General features: G+C 32.6%; 3 protein-coding genes across 10 annotated transcripts in view; 2 read left to right on the top strand and 1 right to left on the bottom strand.

The window, feature by feature from the left end:
- LOC140039861 (uncharacterized) overlaps window positions 1-6,614 on the top strand; it is a 42,642-nt gene extending 36,028 nt beyond the window's left edge. For all 7 annotated transcript variants that reach the window (XM_072085546.1, XM_072085795.1, XM_072085629.1 and 4 more), the window contains 2 exons: window positions 1,492-2,897; window positions 3,604-6,614. In XM_072085546.1, the coding sequence (XP_071941647.1) occupies window positions 1,492-2,897; window positions 3,604-3,627 (1,430 nt within the window). In that variant the 3' untranslated portion in view covers window positions 3,628-6,614. The remainder of the gene's footprint in view (window positions 1-1,491; window positions 2,898-3,603) is intronic.
- Window positions 6,615-6,631: 17 nt separating this feature from the next.
- LOC140040255 (nucleolar MIF4G domain-containing protein 1-like) lies at window positions 6,632-16,870 on the bottom strand. The gene is made up of 15 exons (XM_072086087.1): window positions 16,846-16,870; window positions 16,195-16,411; window positions 16,016-16,102; window positions 14,946-15,102; window positions 14,020-14,494; window positions 13,839-13,909; window positions 13,623-13,751; window positions 13,205-13,329; window positions 12,581-12,674; window positions 12,174-12,276; window positions 11,400-11,524; window positions 10,758-10,996; window positions 9,520-9,684; window positions 8,309-8,440; window positions 6,632-7,945 (listed from the first exon to the last, which is right to left on the bottom strand). The coding sequence occupies exons 2-15, from the start codon at window positions 16,405-16,407 to the stop codon at window positions 7,670-7,672; spliced, it is 2,391 nt and encodes a 796-aa protein (XP_071942188.1). The 5' UTR covers window positions 16,408-16,411; window positions 16,846-16,870; the 3' UTR covers window positions 6,632-7,669.
- A 517-nt stretch (window positions 16,871-17,387) lies between these two features.
- The window catches only part of LOC140040399 (general transcription and DNA repair factor IIH helicase/translocase subunit XPB-like), a 74,968-nt gene continuing 69,801 nt past the window's right edge, over window positions 17,388-22,554 (top strand). For both annotated transcript variants that reach the window (XM_072086344.1, XM_072086430.1), the window contains exons 1-7: window positions 17,388-17,472; window positions 17,734-17,799; window positions 18,465-18,601; window positions 19,155-19,270; window positions 19,656-19,776; window positions 20,300-20,374; window positions 20,515-20,637. In XM_072086344.1, coding sequence (XP_071942445.1) covers window positions 17,445-17,472; window positions 17,734-17,799; window positions 18,465-18,601; window positions 19,155-19,270; window positions 19,656-19,776; window positions 20,300-20,374; window positions 20,515-20,637 — 666 coding nt within the window. In that variant the 5' untranslated portion in view covers window positions 17,388-17,444. The remainder of the gene's footprint in view (window positions 17,473-17,733; window positions 17,800-18,464; window positions 18,602-19,154; window positions 19,271-19,655; window positions 19,777-20,299; window positions 20,375-20,514; window positions 20,638-22,554) is intronic.

Below are 22,554 nucleotides of genomic sequence, written 5' to 3' on the forward strand. Positions count from 1 at the left end.
CAATAATCGTTGAGATATAATTGTTAATAAAAAACTCTTTAAAGCTTGGTTCCCACTAGGATATAACGCAACACAAATAAATATAAACAAAATCATTTGACCAATCACAAGCGATCGATTATTCGAACAATCGCGTGTAGTTGGTAAATTCACTTGCATTGTATCTATGTCCTTGTGCTGTGTACAAGTGGGAACCAAGCCTAATCACATATAACCTGTGCTAAATTTAAAAAAATGATTCATTAATATTATCTATAAAAATGCTTAATTAAGCTACATTGACACTTCGTTTCATAGAACGGAATTGGTGCCATTCAGTTTCTTTATGATCTCCATTATTTAACAAAATGGTGCTGTCTTTTGTGTGAGATGTAGACTAAGTCATTGTATTCAAAAGGTTTTTTTTCTGCTGTTAGCAGTTTTTATATTCATATGGAACTTTTTTATTTTTTTTATTTCATGATCATCTTCTCCGTTCCTTGTTTAGTAAGCATGTGCACATATAATTCACACACTGTACAAATAATCATTTGAATGTTTTGTTCTACAATTTTGAGTAACTTTAAAGGTTAACTTGCTACCTCTATATAGATGTCTTAATTTGCTAAAGCGTGGTTTCCACTAGCGGTGCAACATAACGCAATCTACGCAACGTAAGAAAATGCCCTTCTAATAATTGTGTTTGGCCTGCCTACCTGAAATCAAACCTGCGATGTTTGCAGCACTGTTTCCTAATTATGCAATACACCACTTTCTGTCAATACGTCACTGCGTTGTATTGCTAGTGGGAAACACGCTTAAGAACTTGCGTCGATTAAATTCATTGTGCGCATACAGGGACATTTAATTGGAAAGTGCCTAGATCTTCATGCATCAAACTTGTGTTAAACATTTCTTGTTATTTATATTGATCTCCTCTTTTCTTTTAGTATTTACAAATTATTCTTTTCTTTTTTTTGCTTTATAGATTGTATATTTCAAATTGTAAATGATCATATTCTTGATATTTTTTTGCATTTTATTTAATTTATATTATTTATATTGCATTTGACTTGTTATTTATATTTTATTTACTGCATTTCTATTAACTCGATGGAAATGTTGAAATGGATGAAACAAAACCTAAAGCAATCGATTAAACAATTTTTTTTTAAATTTTTTTCTTTCCCAATTTATTATTTCTATAAGAATTAAATTAAAATTGATGAATTTATTGATTTAAGATTATTAATTTTAGATTGTTCATTGAAATTGTGATTACACCAGTGACAGATCTAGGATTATTTAAACATAGTATTAGTATTCTGTAAAAAATTGGTTTAAAAAGTTGTTCATAATTCTAAGTGGGGAGTGTATGCCCTAAGAGCAGCCTCCAGATCCCCTGTACTACAGTTAATTGATTGAGGGCAATATCTTCCATTTCAATTTTCCGACTTTTACATTTTGAGGTACTGTATATATTTTGTACTAATATATTTTCTTACTGTATAGTGCAAAAAGAGGAGGATGACGAAAAAGAACAGTCAAATGCAGTGACCTCTGACCCATCTGATGACCTCGCAATAGAGAGTACAGAACATAGGGAAGATGAGGTTGATGGAAAGACTTTGAACATGGATCAAGAAAGGGAACTTGAAATTGCTGTTGTAGATGCATTAATGAAGTCTGTTGAAGAAGAGAAAAATGAAGATGAAAGTGAAGATAAAATTAAGAAAAAAGCAGAGGATGATATTAAAGAAGTTAATGGCAATGATAACATTTTTGAGAAAAATAATGACATGTACATTGAAACTGGTCCGATTTCAGAGAGTAAAATTGATACAATCTCTGAGGAGAAAATGGAGGTTACTAAATCTGAGAAAGAAGGAGAAGATGTAGAAAGTAGTAATAAACCTCAGCAAATGAAAGAAGAAAGCGAACAATCAAAGGTCACAGCTGGTGATGATGTGACAAAAGCCACAAATGGTGAGGTCAGTAATGAAATTCCTATTAAACAATCAGCAGCAACTGAGGTTGAAGTGAAAGATCTTAAAGATAAATACGAGTTGCTTCAGCAACAGTTTGCAACTCTCCAGCAACAAATGATAAATAGTCAACAAAACTTGCTGGAACAACAGAAGGCACAGTCTGGTGCCCCGATGATGTCTGCACAAGAACTATTGGCGCTACAAGCACAACAGATGCAACAGCTTATACAGCAACAAATGTTGCTACAATCTCAAGGCATGATGAATGTGCAGCAGCCACCAGTTGCTAATCAGGACACCCGTACAGTAACTCCAGTTGCGACAGAAACAACTGCGAAAAAAGAACCGACAAAAACAAGCACACCTCAAGATTTGCACCTTCCTAAGAAATCTCCACCTCATTCAGAAATTCCAAATAAAGTACAATCTCCAGAAACTGATAAAGATTTAGCTTCCGCTTTCCGATCTTTAAAACCGAAAACAAAACCAAAGAAACATTCGTATATTTTCTCTGCGGCAATGAGACCTCGTGCAGAGAGTGACGCAGCCAAGTCGTCAAACGCGGTAGGGCACGAAACAAAAAGACGGTCGGACTCGAATCCAGATCATCAATCTGAAAAGACAACAGAGATCATAAAACCTTTACAGACAAAAGCTGAAGTGGACAATAAATCTGATAAGTTTAGTCTTAAAGAAGCAATTGTGCACCCAAACGTTGTCATTGTAGAGAAAACGCCACCAGAACCTACAAAAAACGAGAATGGAGTTTTATCTGGGAGATCAACTAGCATACCCCAGGCTACTGTGGCCCCACAACCTGCATCAAAACCAGTGGCTGGCCGGAGCGGAACCATCATTGCTTATCGAAATCCAAGAAATGAGGAGCTACAGGACATTCAGACAAGTGGAAGTGTGTCAAAGTTCAGACAGGTCAGCTTAAAATAAATACTAATTCTGTAGGCTGCTTCCAAAGTACTTTTCTAAATATGGGATACACTTAGGCCAGTTTAACATATTTAAAAGGTATCAAATTTTAATCTGGACTGGCTTAAATTCAGGTTTCCAAAAAGTTTAGTTTTTGTTAGAATTTTTTGTACTATGTTGCATTTATATGAATATCGGTTTATTTTATGTATGTGATGGCACAAAAGCAGTGTATGGTAGAGGTACGCAGAACGGTATAATATTTGGTGGCAGCAATATATATTGGATAATTTATTAATATTTTGGAAAATTAATTTGATAATTATAATAATGTGCATTTTAGATGTAGCTTTTTGTATAATACTTTTTTACCAAAAAATGTATATTTCCTGGCTGAAAATGTACACCTTTCTCCTTACACTTCCACCCCTCAAATATGGCATCCCTGCTAAAGCATACTCTTGTTCTGCTATCCTATTAGCTTCATATCACATAATTTTAGGCTTTGTTATATACTGTATAAAATTGTGATATATATGATGAATTATGATGATGATTATTATAACTATAAAAGATAGCTGTAAATTCATAATTCTTGAGATTATGTTTATAAAATAATAAATACTTTAAAACCACAAGTTATATTAAGTAGTTAAGTCTCTGAACTTTTGTTAGTAATTCTTTAACAACACAAAAATATTTCTTATTCCAGATGTTTGCCGGTAACAGTACGTAAAAGTATGCAAATTAGAGGCTATGGAACTATGGGATGCCTGGTGCATTTGATTTCAATCCAAGGAATAGCATTGAATGTATTGAAAGACACAAATGAGCACATGCTATTACTTGCACACCAGTTAATTTAACATACATAACACATAAGCCAAGATGGCTTGTATAGGCGAACTCTCCACAATCGTAACCAATATGAAAAAAGGGGTGGAGGGCTTGAGGCATCATAAGGAGGGGTTGTTGGATCTGAACGATGTATTGAAATGTCACTTTTTATTTTGGTATTATAAAAAAAATGACCATATTTCAGTTTTTCCGTTCTGATTAAAATGAATGTACAGTTATAAATAAAAAACAATATAGAATAAAACTTGAAGACAAAGCAATATTAACTAAATTAACATTTTTTATTTTATAATTACTTCAAGTTCTTTATACATATTTATAATTTTGTTTGATTTGAAATCATGATAAAGTAGTATTTCTACTGAAGCCAGTTGAATGATTCATAGTAGACGATGGATTATCTGGACTGTCATTGGTCAAACTGTTTGCGTTTTGCTTACGTCCTTGTGTTAGGTCCTTGTGTTACGTCCTATGCCCTGTTTCCGCAGTCAAAAATTAACCAATAAAAATCAACTGATGATTAACTGATGATAAACTGCCTGTGGAAACCAGGTTTAACCTATTCCACTCCAGAAAAATTACCTGATAATTATCCCATTTAAATTATTATAATTATCGGATAAATGTGATAATTTTTAACCTTTGACCTGAAGGACAAATTGTGGCATTGTGATTGGGCATCTGGTTGTCTGGTAATGACTGATCATGCACACTTTATATTTTTAATATTTACCTGATTGGTTAATAAATTTAAATAATTTTATTTGGCTTCGAAAACACACCCATAGTGAGAACCAAGCTGAAATAAGATGAAAAACATCTATTTATGTTAATGTTCAGATGTCTTGTGATTATAGAAACATTGAGGATTTTAATATTTCATTCAACCCATAAATCGTGGGATTGAGACCAACTATTTCTGGTTAAATCCATTGGCTGAAATACCTGGTTCAGTTCATATATTATTTACAATTAATATTTAATTACAGGGATTCTATTTGGATATGTTAATCATATAAGTCATACCATATATATTTTATTTTCATAATGTTGGAACAATTTTGTAAGCAGAGTTTGTAAATAATTTAAAAGTGATAATTAAGAAATAAGAAGTAGTCTTATATTTCGATTGTGATACTCCTTAATATATGTAAATCATGAAGTGAAATAACAACATAGGAAATTTTTTTTATTGAATCTTGGAAGGATTTAACATTCACAGGCACAGATGTAAAAAATTATTTTCAATATGAATGTATTAGAGTTTTTTCTGTTTTTTTTTCTGGATTAAAAAAAAAAAAGTTTGATGTGCAGTGTACACAGGATGACCGTACACCCAGCACACACACCCCTTATACCACTATTATGTATCTTTTTAAGCCCTGTGCAATACCCTACTTTACATGTATATATTGCAAGAGGCACCTAACATTGTTATCAAGTTAGATACATGCCATTACCAAAGTTTGGACAACTTTAACCACACAATCTCCGACAAAAAATGTAATAATTTATCTGAAATAATAACATATTTCTGAATGTGCCTTGTCTAATGATACACCTTGTGTACCAAAAATAATGGTTTATGTGGGTCTCTCAAATAATTGCACCATTTTAACAGCAAGTGTCCAAACAAAGGCCTTGTCTACAGATATACCTTGATACCAAGAGCAACCTTTAAAATGTTTAAATGTATGTTTCATAATAATTACATCATTTGAACAGTGTTTCAAAAAGTGCCTTAACTCTACAGATATACCTTGGTACAAACAAAATGTTTTTTTTTTATAGTGTATTGTTAATATAAAGTTTGGTATCAACATATTGATTTCGCCATGCATATCTTCAAACAATATTGTATTGTAGTAAATACACACTGCGGAATTGATCGAACACATGACAGAATGTTCCATTGTGCCATCATCATTTGATCATTTTAGCAAAGGTGGAAGTATATTTAATGGTATAACCCAGTCAAAACAATTCCTTTAATTTAATAAAAAATGAAGAGTGGCCCATATCAAACAATCTTTTAAGGAGAAAAAAAATGGTCCTAACTTAATGTATCTAGAGATTTATATATATATATTATGTTAATATTTGATAAAGACTGTATATAATTTTAAGATTATACTATCAACAAGAAAATCGGGATGTATAAATAGTTTGGTGGATTAAACAAAATATTTATTTTTTCAGTTTCGAACTATATTAAAAGCGACCAATAATGATGGGTAATGTACTTATTAACGTTTTTTTTTCGTTATTATGTAAATGATTATTATTAGATAATGGTTTTTAATTTGAAAGCATATGTTTCAATAATTATAAAATATTCATTTTTAGTTTAAAATATTATTTTATTCTTGTGGACAAATGAAAAAATATTATTTTATATTTCTGGGCTACTATTAATAAATTATATTATTCATTAGTTTTTTTGTATTCTTTATAAATCATGTAACATATATGATATAATTATGATACTATAATATAAAAGGTGGTTTGAATTAGAAGTTTACGGAATATTCAATTGGTCTTGCATGGATTTGAACCCAAGACCTTGAACTTGGAGGATGGCATCTTGTGTTTATGGTCTTATGGAATACTACAATCATGTACATTTTTTCATGAGCTTTAAATTATCTTTGTAACCTTGAAATTCGAATATCTATCATATGACAAATTTCATAACTGAAATTTATTTTATAACCGATAAGTAATAATATCTGTAACTACTATTTTCTTATATTGATTCATATATATGAAATATTATTATAACATGTATATCACCTTGGTTTCTCTCCAGGAAGGTTCATAACATATTTTAGTTTATTAATACAAAAAGACAGTAAAATAAATGACTAAGACATATATATGTTTGCGTATTTATTATTAAAATTGTGTGTTTACTTCTTTTCTATTGTTGAACACAGAACCTCTATTATGGGGACCCAAATATTGGTTAGCCTTTATTGCCATAGTGGCATCATATTTCCACTTGTTCCGTTTTTAAAGGCCAGGTGCGGGCAAAAAATTTCTATTGATCATGCATTCCAATAATTATTGATCTATAGTTTCCCCTATGTTTCATAATTTTTGGGATTTTATTTGTGTTACACAAGCTTGTTGAAAATAAGCACTTTCTTATCAGTGGGATAGTTCAAATTACACAGTAAAATCTCTATTCTTTTGTACACTAATTTTTTTATTAGAGAGGCATTTTAAAAAGCTATGAAAAATAAACAGTGTGGTAAAAAATTTTATCAGATGACTAAATATAGGTAATATAACTTGAATTTTACATTTCTGGTATTTTTATTCAACTTCAGATTTTTATTTTCATGCTATAGCAAAAATTATCCACCGTATATCCACCATCTTTTTTCACCTTCTAGGGAGTCACCAGATATGTTATTACATTAGGTTAAACTACCTAACTACTGAAAAAAAGTCTTTCTGGTTTTTATGGCAGAATTTGGCAAAATTTGGTATTTGACCATATTAAGCAAAATTCATGTTTTTTCATCTTGATTTCTGTTACAAATATTTGATTTATGTACAATTAATCAGATTTTATATTTAAAATTCATGCTTTAAGGTAAAATATTGTCTGGGCTGTCCCAGGAGGAGTTCTATTTTATTCATATTTCCTAACAATGTCAAATACTATATTTGTTGAATAGTCATATTATTCATACTGTATATTGCTTTAAATATTGTTCACGTTTCAATATTAATTATTTAATGAATATTTATATTATTTCCTTGTTCAGCAATTTTCATTCTTTGCCACATATCATCTTTATTGATCTTCATGTTGCCTTTCCTCAAGAAATTTAAATATTGATTATTACATTTGAATATTCATATTTCATAATAAGGCGTGCTTACTATTGTTCATATTTAAATATTAATTATTACAGTTGAATATTCATATTTCCTAATAAGGCTTGTTCAGCAATTTTCATCTTTTGCCACATCGTATCATCTTTGATATTCTTCTCATTTCCTTTCCTCAAGAAATGAAAAAGAAAAATACGAAGACCTTCGCGTAGTAAATTGAACTTCGGGAACGCCGAGAGACTTCCAAGGACGGTTGTAATCGTTTCTTCTTCGTTTTCCATTAAAAGCGATGTTAGAATTTTACGCAAAAATTTGACCATAGGCTTGTCCATATCACTGAACTCAATTACCTAGTTTGAAATAATAAGTATAAAAATGAATCATACCTTTAATATTTATTTCAATGAATTATGAGTCATACTACACAAAAAGTACTGCTGGCAGGCCAATTCAACTATTTTTTCTTTCAATCCAATTTTTGGTCAAAGTGGATAACTATAGTATTATGTAACATTAAAATGGCATATTCAACAAATACATTTTAAGAATTATTTTTTTAGGGGACAACACATCTTTAAGCATCACCACCCATGTATAGCAGATTTAACTTATAACTGGACATACCGCTATGGAATCAGAAAGGAAGTCTTATTATTATTAACTGGACATACAGCTATGGAATCAACCGTAATTGGTTGTGGTCATTTCCTTACCTTCAGAACTGAAATGGACATTGCATTAGCCACCAGCAGATGTACAATGAGCAATGCTAAGTTGTTTGTAGCATGTACTGGTTGTTGTTCTAATGATTTAAACTTGTCCCAAAATGAAAACTGAAGACCCATCTGAAATTGTTTAATTTTTAATATATTAGTGATAAGAAATGGCTACTATATAGTCATAGTCATAGTCATAGTCATATATACTTTATTGTCCATTTAAAAAACAGAAATGTGATTTGAAAACTGGCAAAATACAAAAATATAAAATACAATTTACAAAAACACACACAAAAAGTTAAGAGGCTAAAAATTGTTAAAATTAGATAAAAATTATCGGTTACAATTACATTTTACCTTTGTACTCTGGAGTTATATAAGTGTATAGCATTAGGTACAAACGAGCACCTAAACCGTTTTGTTTTGGTATTAAGTGCACGTAGTCTTATGCCAGAATTCATGAGAGCAAATTGTTTGTGAAGAGGATGTGTTTCATCATCAATGATACTTTTTACTTTTTTTAACACATTTTCTTTATACAAGGATTCAACATCAGGTAAGTGCTCTCCTACTAGTCTAATTGCTCTATTTCCTATTCGATTAAGTTTAATTTTATCTTTTTGCATTGTATTACCATAAAAACAAACATTACAAAAAAGTATTACACTGAGAATTACAGAGTTATAAAACAATTTAAGTATAGTTTTGTCAATTTGTAGGTACTTCATTTTTTTATATTATTATAATGTATAATACCTTTTGTTACTTCGTAAAGACCAATTTACACAGATGAGTGGTAATGGGAAGCTGTAAATGGTAAGCAAAAACAGAAATATACGGGCGGTTGATCAGACACCCCCTCGGGATAGATACAGATTATACGCGGGACAAGCATGCAGGTTTTCATTGCTGCTCGTCTGTGTAAATTGGCCGTAAGTCCTATAATATTAAACACTTATAAGCGCAATTTAAAAAAAAAACTATTGAAATAGGTGAGTTTTCAGGAGAGATTTGAATTGAAAAGGGCACAGAATTTAGGTTGGTTCTAGGTGGTGTTAACGTAAGTTTAGGATGACCTTAATGGCTTAATACGTTCATGAAGATAATGTGGAGAAAGTCATTCTTCTTTATACGACTACTGTTACAATTTGTAATAGAGATAATACTTAATATTTCAAGAAATTAAGAAGAGGAAAAAGACATACTCTATATTTTCTGTCATAAGTACAGAACTTAGTAGCCAGGTGTGCGTAGTACGGATTGAACGCCCGCTCCTGCAGACAACAACCAACAATAACGTGAACTATTTCTCGCTCTTGTCCGGATTTCAATCCAAGCCTCAGGAGCTTCTCAAATGAATCAATGTAGTCCTAAAAAAAGAAAAGTTCAGTATCATCAATATTATGATTACAATTATGAAAGCCGGACTTCTTAAATCTTTAGAATTGCCTTGGGAGGCTTCAGGGTTCCCTACTATTTCTTGTGTTCCTAAAACCACTACCTGAAAATAAATTGGGCCTACACGAAAAATGTTGATTTGTCAATAAAAATGAATGTTGTTATACTTATCAAAGCAGTTTTTATGTGGCCATGCAATTTACCCTACAACATGTTAGGATATCCCTGTCATGAATTTATTTATAATAAAATTAAGAATAAATGAAAACTTGTACAGCGCCGTTGTCCCCCACCCATGTGACACTTCAGACTAGTGAAGCGTTTAACTGTTCCATTCACTTCTGAAACGTAAAAAGATCTTGGAACCCACTGATTTTTGGCTCTACGCTCTTGAAGAATGTTTTGTGACAATGATCGTAGGCCTCTGACCACAAGGTCAGGTAAGTAAGCTGGAGCGCTGTCATTTAGAATCTTAAAAACGAACAACGTCAGTTTATACTTAATACGTTGTTGAACAGGCAATGTAAATCATTTGTGCTGGGACGATGACAGTCACCCAACCAAATAGCTTACTTGAAGTCCTTTCATCAAGCTAAAAGGATCTATATTTTTTTCCTCATGACCTAGGTCGTAGGGGCGTAGCAGATGAGATACAGTAGTAGTACTCATGATACAATGCAACAGGCATATCACTCAGCGGTGCCTATCTCCTCTAGGGCTGGCTACGCTCTTAAGGAGTTGATGTGGGTACGGTACTGGTTTAGTTGCCGGTGGGTGAAAGTGGCTGTGTGTGGTCTAGTACACTGGGGTAACCTCCTACTCGTCTCGAAAGTTGTACTAGGTTCTTTAAAGTGCAAATGAGCTAGATGTGTACACTGGACATACGGTTTATAGTCCGAGAAGACTCGTTCTACCACCAGAACCATGGAGTGAGTGAGTCTCGAACCCTTGCCGATGTTATGGCTACGTATTTACGGTTCCACTGTCTTAACCGCTCGGCCACTCACTCATTTATACAGTTCTAAAGTATTTTGAAACAACAAACCTCAGCTGTCATTATCACGGCAAAGATCGTCTTTCTGATATCCGTGTTCATCCTTTGTTGTCGGGATAACTCCATTATTTTAGAACTCATCTGGTTCACTTCTTTATTCACTACGTTACTGCTGTCATTTGAATGTTGTCGACCCGTCCAAGCGGAACCAACCACCCACCAGCGACCGTTCACGTCAGCTGATAATAAATCTTCTAGGGATACAGTCAACATAGCTTCTGTCGCTGATGCTGAAAGAGAAAAAATAATGCAAAAAGAAAATGTTTATAAAGATGTATTGTCCCCAAAAAACATAAAAAAGGAGATTAATTAATCAGACTTTGAACATGTTATTTTGTAGTTTTAATAAAGTTAATCAATTCCATAGAAAAAAAAAAAAATGTTTTCACTTATAAAATGACAAAGTTAGTAGTTAAAATCATACAAAATGGCAGCCACTTTAACTATTTTTTGCTTTAAATTATAGGTTTTATACCAGAGGATATACAGTAACAGTTAATAGTCATGGATCTATAACCCGAGTGAACCACAGACAATGGATGAACCCTATACTACTCTTTCATCTGTATATACAAATATTGAAAATCTTAATAGTTTATCTTCATACAGATTTTTATGTGTGGCATTTATTACCTTTACTGATGCCTTTTAAGAGTTTCTTTAAATGCTCCAGATGGTCTGCGTCATAGCCTGGTATCTTACGAAGATTGTTGTTCCGAACTGCTGTTAAAATCTCTAACATAAACTTGACTCTAGATCTGATTGACAAAATGAAAGAAAAATTAGTAGTATGTATTACAGTCCTTTCAGATTTTGCCTTTTAAATGCCCCACCAGTGAGTCACCTATCATGATAATTGCAATGTCTGAAACTTTTAGAATATTATTTTACAGCATATATTATGTGTATGTCCATCTTTGAACATATGAAGACAAGGCAAAAAGAATGCCTAGCAAGGTAGGTACCTCAATGCATTCATTCACCATACCATTGTATCTATACTATATTATCATACAGTATAAGGAAAAAATAGAATACCTTAGTGAACAAATTTATCATTTACATAGATATCTTTATAGTAAGGGTGTAGAAATGAATATAAATTGAGCTGATGGTAGTTGATATACACTGTAGATTTAGTCAGTAATTGTTATTGTCTGCTGGCTTCCAGTAGCGACAGTTAAGCTTGGTTCCCACTAGAACGTAACGCAAGGACGTAAACGCAACGCAAGCGTTTTAACCAATGACAAGCGAAGTTACAGACAGTTAGCAATCACAAGCGAATAAGCCATCGCTTGTGATTGGTCAATTCACTTGCGTTGCGTTACGTCCTTGTGTTGCGTCGCTAGTGGGAACCACGCTTTAACCTTTTAGCAACAGTTAAGTATATATCTTGATTCAACTTACTGTTCCTTGAATTCCTTTGAACAGGCATTTGCTTGACTTGTTATCTCCAAGATGATATCTTTGAGGGCGGAAGGATCATCTTTACGTAGGCTCATCCCACAGCCTAGACAGACCAATCAGAATGTATTTTTACAGTTTTATTGTAATGATATATGTTGAACTAATTTGACAAAAAAAGTGTGATATGGTGGTGATGTGAGTTCATCGTGTCCATATATGGGCATAATCCTGTCTATATATGAACAAAACACATATTTTTGTCAAATAAAATTTGATAGTTTAGACTTTGAGACAGATTGTGGTACACATTTTGAAAATCTAGTAATAAAAAATATCAGAATACATGGTATATCAAAAAGGATGAAACCATTATTAAATAATGTATAAACAAACACATTCAGACTTACTCCTGATGATGAGTAGTAACATTTCAATATCTCTTTCTGTGAATGATGTCACAAGTTTCCTGATGATGTCATAAATTAACGTGCAGTGAATAATCTAAAAAAAAAAAAGTGAAAAGATGAGAGCGTATCAATTTGATCTCTGGTGCACATGCGTACAATTGAGGGAATAGTGCTGTTCTACCGTACCACGCAGAGAGTGCTAAATAGTTGCTATCCAATCGAGTTATAATACCATGAAAGCTCCAATGGTCTAATGGACTTTTTCTCATTGTCACAGATTTCCTCATCTTAATTTTTTCAATATAACAATATATAAATCCAAAGGCAAATTACTAAAAAGAATGACAATGTTGTGGTTATCAGTGGCTGGACCTCAATGAAGATACAAAATGAAATAAGCTAAATCAAAACGATATTTAATTAAAACAATCAGAAAAATGTGCAGATTTTTTGGGCAACACAAGCCCTTTACGTGCAAGTGAAATAAATACATAATATATATAAATACACATGTATAATAAAGATAAAGTCATAGATGTAATTTAATAGATAATATTCTAAAGTCTGCTTTTTAGTCAAATAAAATATCACTTGTATTTATTATCATGAATAAATTAAACTTACTTTAAAATTATAGAGATGAGAAAAAATGAGTAATATATTGTCGCATTGTTTGCCAACACCATAGTTACCGCCACTACCATATAAGGTTGAAAACTCTTTAGCAACCCTTGTTATAAAATGTGCACCTTAAAAAAAGAAAACCATTTTTGTTCGACAATTTAAAAACTGTTAGGCCTACAGTACAGCTCAATTTAACAAAAATCGTTAATAAGATATCAAATAAAGTATAGTAACAAAAACTATTTTTCAAAAGCAAATATCACTCATTAAATTGGAAATTGTTAAAAACAATTTGATTTATTTATTCTACAATATTATTACACCATAGGAAATGTAATTCATGTAATCTTGATCAAATATCTGTAAACTACATTTACTTCAATGTAAAATCTAAGAAACAATAATTATCTTTTCATACCAACTTCACTTCCAATACTAGTGTGCAGTATTGCGATTAATAACACATGCTCCAACACAAGACGTTCTGGAGTGAGAGAGGGCGACACACACACTTGTAATATTATAGTTGTCAAAGCCTCATTCATATCTGAAAAAGATTAATTGTAATATACAGTAATAACTTTATCTTGCAGTGTTATTTTATATCATTATCTTCACTTATCTCTACACTTACCATTACGACTGTGTTTTAAATATAAATCTTCTACTTGGGAGCAGATCCATTGTAAATTTGCTTCACTTAACCTAAAAAAAAAATATACATAATAAAAATAATCACAAAATATAGTATTATCAGTGTTTTTGTTAAGATAAGGGAGATACAGTTACTATTGTTTTTTAAATATAAGACCCACCTATTTATTAGACCCTTGACCTGTTTTCTTAATTTTTCAAGTTCCAATTGTTTCTGACTATTTTCACCCATCATTTGCGCTCGTTTTTGAGGTGGAATGTAACTGCCGCTGGGTAATTCTGTGCTTTCGGACGTCCCTACTAAGTTGCCGTACGGATCCATCTTTGGTAACGATTTAATATGTTGTACATCCTCATCATCTTCATCATTATCATCTTCTTTATCATCGCTGCTTAAATCAAAATCATCATCATCCGAATATTCTTCAGGTAATGTTCGTTCTTCGATTTTATCACTTTCTTTCTCTTGTATAATTTTCTCTTTTCTTTTTGCGCTTTCTTCAACAGGCTCATCATTCTCATCCTCTGATTGGTCGGAGAACGAAAGCATTTCTTCATCATCCATTCTGAGATCTGATTCTAAATCACTGTCTTCAAATGCTTTTATTTTTTCTGAATCGCAAACATCAAGAAGATCTGGAAAGTAGACAGTTAAGCAAAATAACGATGGTAATAAATTTAGCAAAAGAAGAGTAAAATATTATACATCATAAGTGTCCTTGCATAGTAATAATAATAAAAATAATAATAACAATAATAATAAGTTTATTTAAAAACAGAAAACTTGATCACTTAATATAGTTTTTTAGCAAGGCCGTTTCAGTATACAAAAAAAAAACAACAATTAAAAGTAAAAGAAGTAAAAAAAACATAACTAAAACAATACAAAAGTTAAAAGGTGTTTACAAATGCAAATTGATCAATGCTATTGACTATTATTACTATATTCCCTGCCTCCCAGTCGACTACTGTCTCATCTGAGACCACTGAAAACATACGTATGGGAGGTTGACAGTCATCACTCCTGTTTGTTTGTCATCTTTCATCAATCAATTTTATTTTTAAATTATTATTTTTAAAAGGATACAATCTAAGCCATCTTGCTTAAACACCATCGGTAACAACTTTTCTTTCGTTTTCTTTTTCTTCCTGAATTTCAAAGATTTTTCCAGTTTCTTTATCAACTTGTCTTCCTTTTCATTTTGTTCTAGCAACTGAGCCTTTTTCAACGTTTCTTCTTTTTTCTGTTAGAAAACAAAAGAATTTTATTTATTAAAAAAAAAGAAGTCTATAACCATGAAATGGGAGAGGTGGGGGGAAATTAAGACTGATTCTAGTATACAATGTTGCTATAATTTGGCAAAATTGTGATTTACGTCTTGTTTGGTTTGGAGAGATAAAATCACTACAATTGTAACATTTATAGACATCTTAAAGACACCTTCCCTACCTTTTTTTATATTTAATTTAAGATCACAAACTATATTTAATGTGAAAATAATACTATATGGTCCTATTGCGATAACTTTTTTCCGTCTTTAAATGGTTAAAAATGTGAAAAATAAGTCGATTCTAATAATTATAGCGGCCCGCTATAAATCCCAAAATGCATTGCGCGCGGATTGATATTTTTGTTTTTCTTCTGTAATTCACCCACTTTTCGATCGATCGTGAGACCAAAACAAATGAAATACTTCAAACTTTTCAGCGAAAATACCGATCCCCAATTTGTATCAACGGAGTCTGACAAAAATAGAAAGACAATTAATGCAGCAACTATACAACGTCAGGCTAGGTATATAGCTAGCGTACAATGTTCGTACGTTACTGTTACCTACAAAGCTAGGCCTAGCTAGAGGTCACTCGCCACGTGCTACAGTACTTAGGTAGTGCATTGTTTCTCACTTTTTATCATAATTTACAATAAAACGTACATTTAAGACAAGGAATACCCTGGTTTAATGTTTTTAAAGTAATATATATGTATTATTTTTACAAAACGTCACAAATTGTAGGGAAGGTGTCTTTAAGCTCTGTTTACACTATCAAACTAGTTTGGTAGGGATATGACATCATCATGTCCATATATGGGCACATCCCATTGCTTTGTCACATAAGGTTTGATAGTGTAGACAGAGCTTTAGATGCAAAACAGACCTTATTATTCCCTTCTTTCTTTGCCACCGTTTTCTTCTTCTTTTTCTTTACACTTTTTACTTCTTCAGTCTTTTCAACCACTTGTATCTGTAGAAAATTTAGATAACACAAATAAAAAGCTAAATTTATCCAAGAAAAATCAGTTTAATTTACCGTTAACACTGTGACTTAAAACAAACCTTTTGTTTCTTGGTGTGAAACGCCTGAATTTTAACTTTCTTTAATTTCTTTGCCTCCTTTCTTCTTTCTTTTCTAGACTTGCCAACCCTTTTTCTCCTCAGTCTTGGGTCTTTACTTGTCTCGGTTTCATCATCATTCTTTTCTAGTAGCTTGTAAACAGATTTCTTATAACGCTTTAGATTTTGAGGCTGCTGCTTTTTCTTCACTTTCATTTTGCTATGTTGGAAGTTATTTATTAAATTTATAAAATAAATTAGGCTAGGTTTATGTTATGAACAACAAATAAAAATACAATCTGAATTATTATTAGAGATAACTCCACAACAATACATTAATTTAACTTGAACATGTAAAAAGCACATTTTGGTATGTAGGTAGGCTTATCCGGGATCGAGGTCAGTCCTATCATCAGATCGAGCCGGTTTTTTACCTACACTAGACAGCCGTACGTACGCAGCGTAGTCTGTAGAGCTGAGTATCGGAGGCCTAGCCTAGCATCGTAAATTTAAAGAAAAGGCATAGCTAGGCCCCTAGTAGGTCTAGTGTAGTTTAAAGATCTATCCAGCCTAAGCAGTAGTTAATGATCAAGTGTTATAAAACAATTTAATACTATATCACTCATTTTGTTTGATGTTATAAAATATACCAACTTTTTTTTCACCTTTCTTCACAAACACAATCACAACAAAAAACACATGGCAAGATAGATGTCGTGTTAGAAGGCAAGTCCATTATTTATAATAGCAAGGCACCGTAAAAGAACTTTTTAATTGATATAGATAACGATAATTTTATAGTCTTATAAGAAATAATTAAACATATACAGATTTTTTTAAATTTAAATTATTACAATAAAAATATTTCTGTTAGTTTTCTGCATAATATTTTGTGTACAAATCATTTGCTTTCCCCTACAAATATTGAACTGTCTTTACGTCGATAGAGGGAGTATACTTTACTTTGGGAAATCCATTTCCATTTTAGCCTTTGAGAGGTGTAGATTGTAGGCCTAGTATGCTTAGCCTTAGGCCTAAGCTTTATTTCGTTATTTCTATCAATAAAAATTAAATTAGAATTTAATATTGATTTTAGTTAAATATAATAATATAATTTAGTGGTAAATAAATGAATAATCTGAATGTTTAGGTTATAACTGCCTGAGAAGCAACACAACACCTTAAAAGTTAATAAATAGGCCTCCTAAGTCTTGACATTATTGAACTGAGGCTCTTGCTAGACTTAGATTCAGATGGGGAAGAGAGACAGAAAGAACGTAGGTAAGTCCCCTAGTTGGTTGTGGCCAATTAGGTAGTATTCAATTACACGAATTATATTATAAGTAATTTTTCTATAAGTATAAGTAGTGGCTAAATTTACAACCCACAAAAAAAAATCTTGGGGTGGGGAATTGGAGAAAAGAATGAGGGATTGTGAGGCACTGTCTCCATGTTGTAGGTGATGATTATTAGGGTTACAATGCTGTATTTCTCTTAATCCTCTTATTTTCTTCTTATTACTCTGTTTATATTCTTTTTCAGATGGCAAGAAATCAAAAAAAGCAAAGGTACCCGAACCAGACATAGAGGATGATGATACTCAAGAAGGTATCTCTATTTGACAAGTACTTTTTAAATTGAAGTTCGAAGTACTTCAAAGAACTTCACATAGCTTGGACTCAATCAGGGGCGGATTCAAGGGGGTCCTAGCCAGCCTGGGCCCCAGACAGCCCGGGCCCCAGCCAGCCCGGGCCCCAGCCAGCCCGGGCCCCAGCCAGCCCGGGCCCCAGCCAGCCCGGGCCCCAGCCAGCCCGGGCCCCAGCCAGCCCGGGCCCCAGCCAGCCCGGGCCCCAGCCAGCCCGGGCCCCAGCCAGCCCGGGCCCCAGCCAGCCCGGGCCCCAGCCAGCCCGGGCCCCAGCCAGCCCGGGCCCCAGCCAGCCCGGGCCCCATCCAGCCCGGGCCCCATCTAAATTTCACAAATTGTAATGCAAAAGATAGGATCAAATTAAGTCGAGCACTTCATGTCACTACTTGTAGGATCTTTCCCCCACTCCCCTCCCCCACCCCGCCCCCCCCCCCCTATTTCAAAATCATGGATCTGCCACTGTCAATCTTTCATCAATTCAGGTCACTTGTTCCATTTATCCTCAAAATTGGACAGCAACAAAACAGAAATGTCTTAAAGGTCCCAAATTCTTTCCTACTTCTTATAATGCTTTTTGAAAAACAAAATGTACTGAAAAATTTACTCGTGTTTTCTTTTATTTATCTAGGAAATGAATCGCAACTGGTGCCAGAGGGAGCGTTTAAGAAGGTAGATGAAGTTTCGGTCGAGGATGAATACGGAGCTAAAGATTACAGGTCACAATTGGAGCTTAAAGGTGATCACGGGTCTAGGCCGTTGTGGGTTGTAAGTGTATTTTAATCTTTGGAAGATATTTCATTCAACTCTCACATGATATGTCACTGTTATGCACTTGTCAATTGTATGACGCTCTAGCAACCCCTGGGAGAGGGAGTAATAAATAATTAAGTCATATTTTACGCAGGGGTGTGTCATAGTGTATACAATATAAGGTATGACACACATCGGACAAATGAGTACCTCTTCCGGGGGTTGTATATATATATATATATATATATAGGTAACTTTATTCCAAAAAATGTAACAAAACCACGCACTGTGGATTTACAAAATCTGATACGTTCTTATATGCATGCATCCTACAACAACAAAAAATATAAAATAATGTAAAAATAAAGATTCAAAATAACAAAAGCCACTTATTTCTGTTACTGGCAATCTCACGCAAATTAATTAGGTCGTTAAAATTATTTATCTTTGTATAGTGTCATACAATTGACAATGCATTCATTATATTTATATTAACATTTATATGAATATCGCGCTACAGAAAACAAAATTAATAATATTTAGTAATACTTTTTTGTCTTTCTTTTAGGCTCCTGATGGCCACATCTTCTTGGAGTCCTTCTCACCAGTATACAAGCACGCTCACGACTTTCTCATTGCGATTTCGGAACCTGTTGGTCGTCCAGTACATATACATGAATACAAGTTAGTTGTATAACATAATATACTAATTGTATAACTGTAGTGTTTTATATTAATCTAATTTAGCCAGCCTACACCTCATATATATATATTGTATTGTTTGTAATAATTTGTTTGCGGTACACCACATAAGAATTTCTCAGTTTCTCTAATTAATTTGTTAATATTATATAATATTGTTTTGTTAATTTTAAAGGGACGACCAGTTTGGGGTTATGCCTATTATGTGCTCCTGACACGATTGTACTTTTTCAAAATAATGAATATTAAATACTGGACTGTAAATAAGGCTTGTTTAACCCATTTGACCTTTGAATCCAAAATAGATGACCTGGAAGTACTTGGACTTATGATTTAACTAACTAAAGTTGACTATTTTGTATTACAGGTTAACTCCATATTCCTTGTATGCGGCTGTTTCTGTAGGCCTTCAGACTAATGACATCATTGAATACTTGAGACGCCTCAGTAAAACATCAATTCCTGAAGGAATTATTGAGTTTATCAAGGTAATTCAAATAACAATATATTATGTTAATTCTATGTGGAGAGCCTCTCGACGGTTATTTTTATTTATAACATTTAGGCGATCCTGTGCTTCAATGGTTTACTTTAGTATTGTTTTTATGTCTGACTTTGATAAATGATATACATGATATCCTCAAATGGATATTATTTGGTCAAATGACAAAATTGTACTTATACCAAGTACATTTGAGAATACAATACTTTACTTTAATAATCTAGTAGTAAAAAGTAATAACCTAGTAATTATCAGGTAGGACTCGAACCCACGACCTCTTAAAATGTAAATTGTGGAATAACCTGTGACTTGCAGCCTACTGGGCTGAATAGCGACATACCACAACTTTCTAACTAAGGGTCCCTTTGTGATCAAATGCTGCCACCAAACGGCGCTCTTTCATCTGTCCACCACAACGGGGGCTGAGATGAACCAGTATACTGGGTTAACCCCAATTCTTCCAGTTCTCCTAATCACTAAATTGATTTGGAATTTATTTCTTTTTTCAGCTTTGTACTGTGAGCTATGGTAAGCTAAAACTTGTGCTAAAACACAATCGATACTTTGTTGAAACGTCATTTCCCGTAAGTATTTTAATTTCCCTTTATGTTCACCATTATTAACCAAAATTAAAGTTATTTTGATTTTATTTTAAGCTCCATGCATCATGTGAGCTTCCTACAGACTAGCCCTAGTTGTTACTTTTTGCTTATTGTATTTACAGGAGGTTCTACAAAAATTACTAAAAGATCATGAAATTCAGGAATGCCGTTTCCGAGAAGATGACAAACTAGAAGATACGGATGGACTTATCAAGTCACAAACAACAATTAAATCGGCATTAAAAGTAAGAAATTTATTTAAAGATATATTGTCCCTTTAAAAAAATAATTATTAACACTTTGACCACAAATTTTATTTACCTGAAAAAACTGTAATATAATAGTCAAATTGGCTGCCAGCCAATACATTTTTGGTTGAATTTAACCATTTAATTTGTAATTTTATAAGTGAAAACATTATCAAAGTCTGATTTAATTAATCTTGATTTTTCATGTTTTTGGGGGACAATACATCTTTAATAAAAAGAAAGAATATGGATGAACAAAACAGAATAGAAAAAATACCGTCATTATCTCTAACCACACATTTGGACTGGGCAAATATTTCTGATTTTGCTTTCTGTTTTTAAGAATAAATGTTCTATAGAAAAGTACCCTTTGAACCATTGGAAAGCTCTTGTATAGAAATTCCTACATTTTATACAATTGTTTGGTAAACATAGATCACATTTTCGCGCCGCGGCCTTAGCCAGCTATGTCCCAAGAGGATATATTCATTAAGAAGCTTTATCATCGCGGTAGCTATAGTTCTAAGCCCGACAGTTTTGTGAATTTGTAAACTCTACTATAATTTATAGGTCCTAGCTGCTGGATCCAAAAAACGTATGGGAAAAGAGAGTCTATGAGGGCTCACGGTTGAACGATTTTGGATTCTTGCCCTTTGATTGGTTGACGCGAATCAACAGACTGGAAAAAAATTTTCTCACTTCTACCGCCGTGGAGTCACGTTGTCTCTAGAGGGTATTCAGTTGCATGCCTACAGGTTGAGGGTCACACACACAGCACATTAAAGTTCAAAATTGACCATTTTTAAATGCCATTTTTGAATTATAGATTAATATTTTTTGGCAAATAATACATTGTTGGAAAGGTACACATGTCTTCTTTCAAAAGCTGTTGAAAATTAGCAGAAATATCAATTATTCAATGAAATACAACCAGATTACTAACACCCACCAAAATAGGCATGATGTGATTTATAATTAAATAGCTATGTTAGATTTTGTGTATTTTTGCGATTAACCAACATATTTTTATTTTGTTACACGTTTCCATGGTAAAAAAATGTCTATAAATAATTGTGTATTCATAGTACAATTAACTAGTGAAGAAATGGGCATAATGTGATTTATAATTAAATAGCTATGTTAGATTTTGTGTATTTTTGTGATTAACCAACATATTTTTATTTTGTTACACGTTTCCATGGTAAAAAAATGTCTATAAATAATTGTGTATTCATAGTACAATTAACTAGTGAAGAAATGGGCATAATGTGATTCATAATTAAAGAACTATCTTTGATTTGTATGTATTTTTGTGCTTAAAGGACATCTTTTTAATAATTAATCATTTAATATCTGAAGAAAGAACAATGATTAATTTTAAAATGTTGAGCAGCGTTTTTGTAAGAACTATTTCTTGTTTAATTAAAGACCAAAACTCTGAATTGTTTATTATATGGATGGTCTTTAATTGGAGGTAGACTATATCAAATTCTTTATTCAATTTTATGTAACACCTAAATAAATTCCTGTCATTTGATTGGACAATTGTGGGTCACATGGCGTGCAATAGTACGCACTATTAAACGATCGTTTAATAGTACTATTTTAAACGTTTTTGTGTACGAAAAAAAAACGTTTCGCGGATGAAAAAAAATCTGTTAGGCCTAGCCTAGGCGTTTTAGCCCTGCTAGGCCTAGGATTGTTTAGTTGTTTGTTGACATAATTAACACTAAAGTAGTTGTGTTTATAAAATCCATATAAATATAACATTTAATATAATATTAAAAACCAAATGTTACTGTTTTTAATCAATGTGAATGAAATATAGGCCTTGGCTAGGGCTACCTTATTTGATTCAAATGACAGGAATTTATTTAGATGTTATTTATATAATTTAAAACAAACAAATAATGG

Source organism: Antedon mediterranea, chromosome 1 (genome assembly GCF_964355755.1).
Source record: "Antedon mediterranea chromosome 1, ecAntMedi1.1, whole genome shotgun sequence".
Classification (NCBI taxonomy): domain Eukaryota; kingdom Metazoa; phylum Echinodermata; class Crinoidea; order Comatulida; family Antedonidae; genus Antedon; species Antedon mediterranea.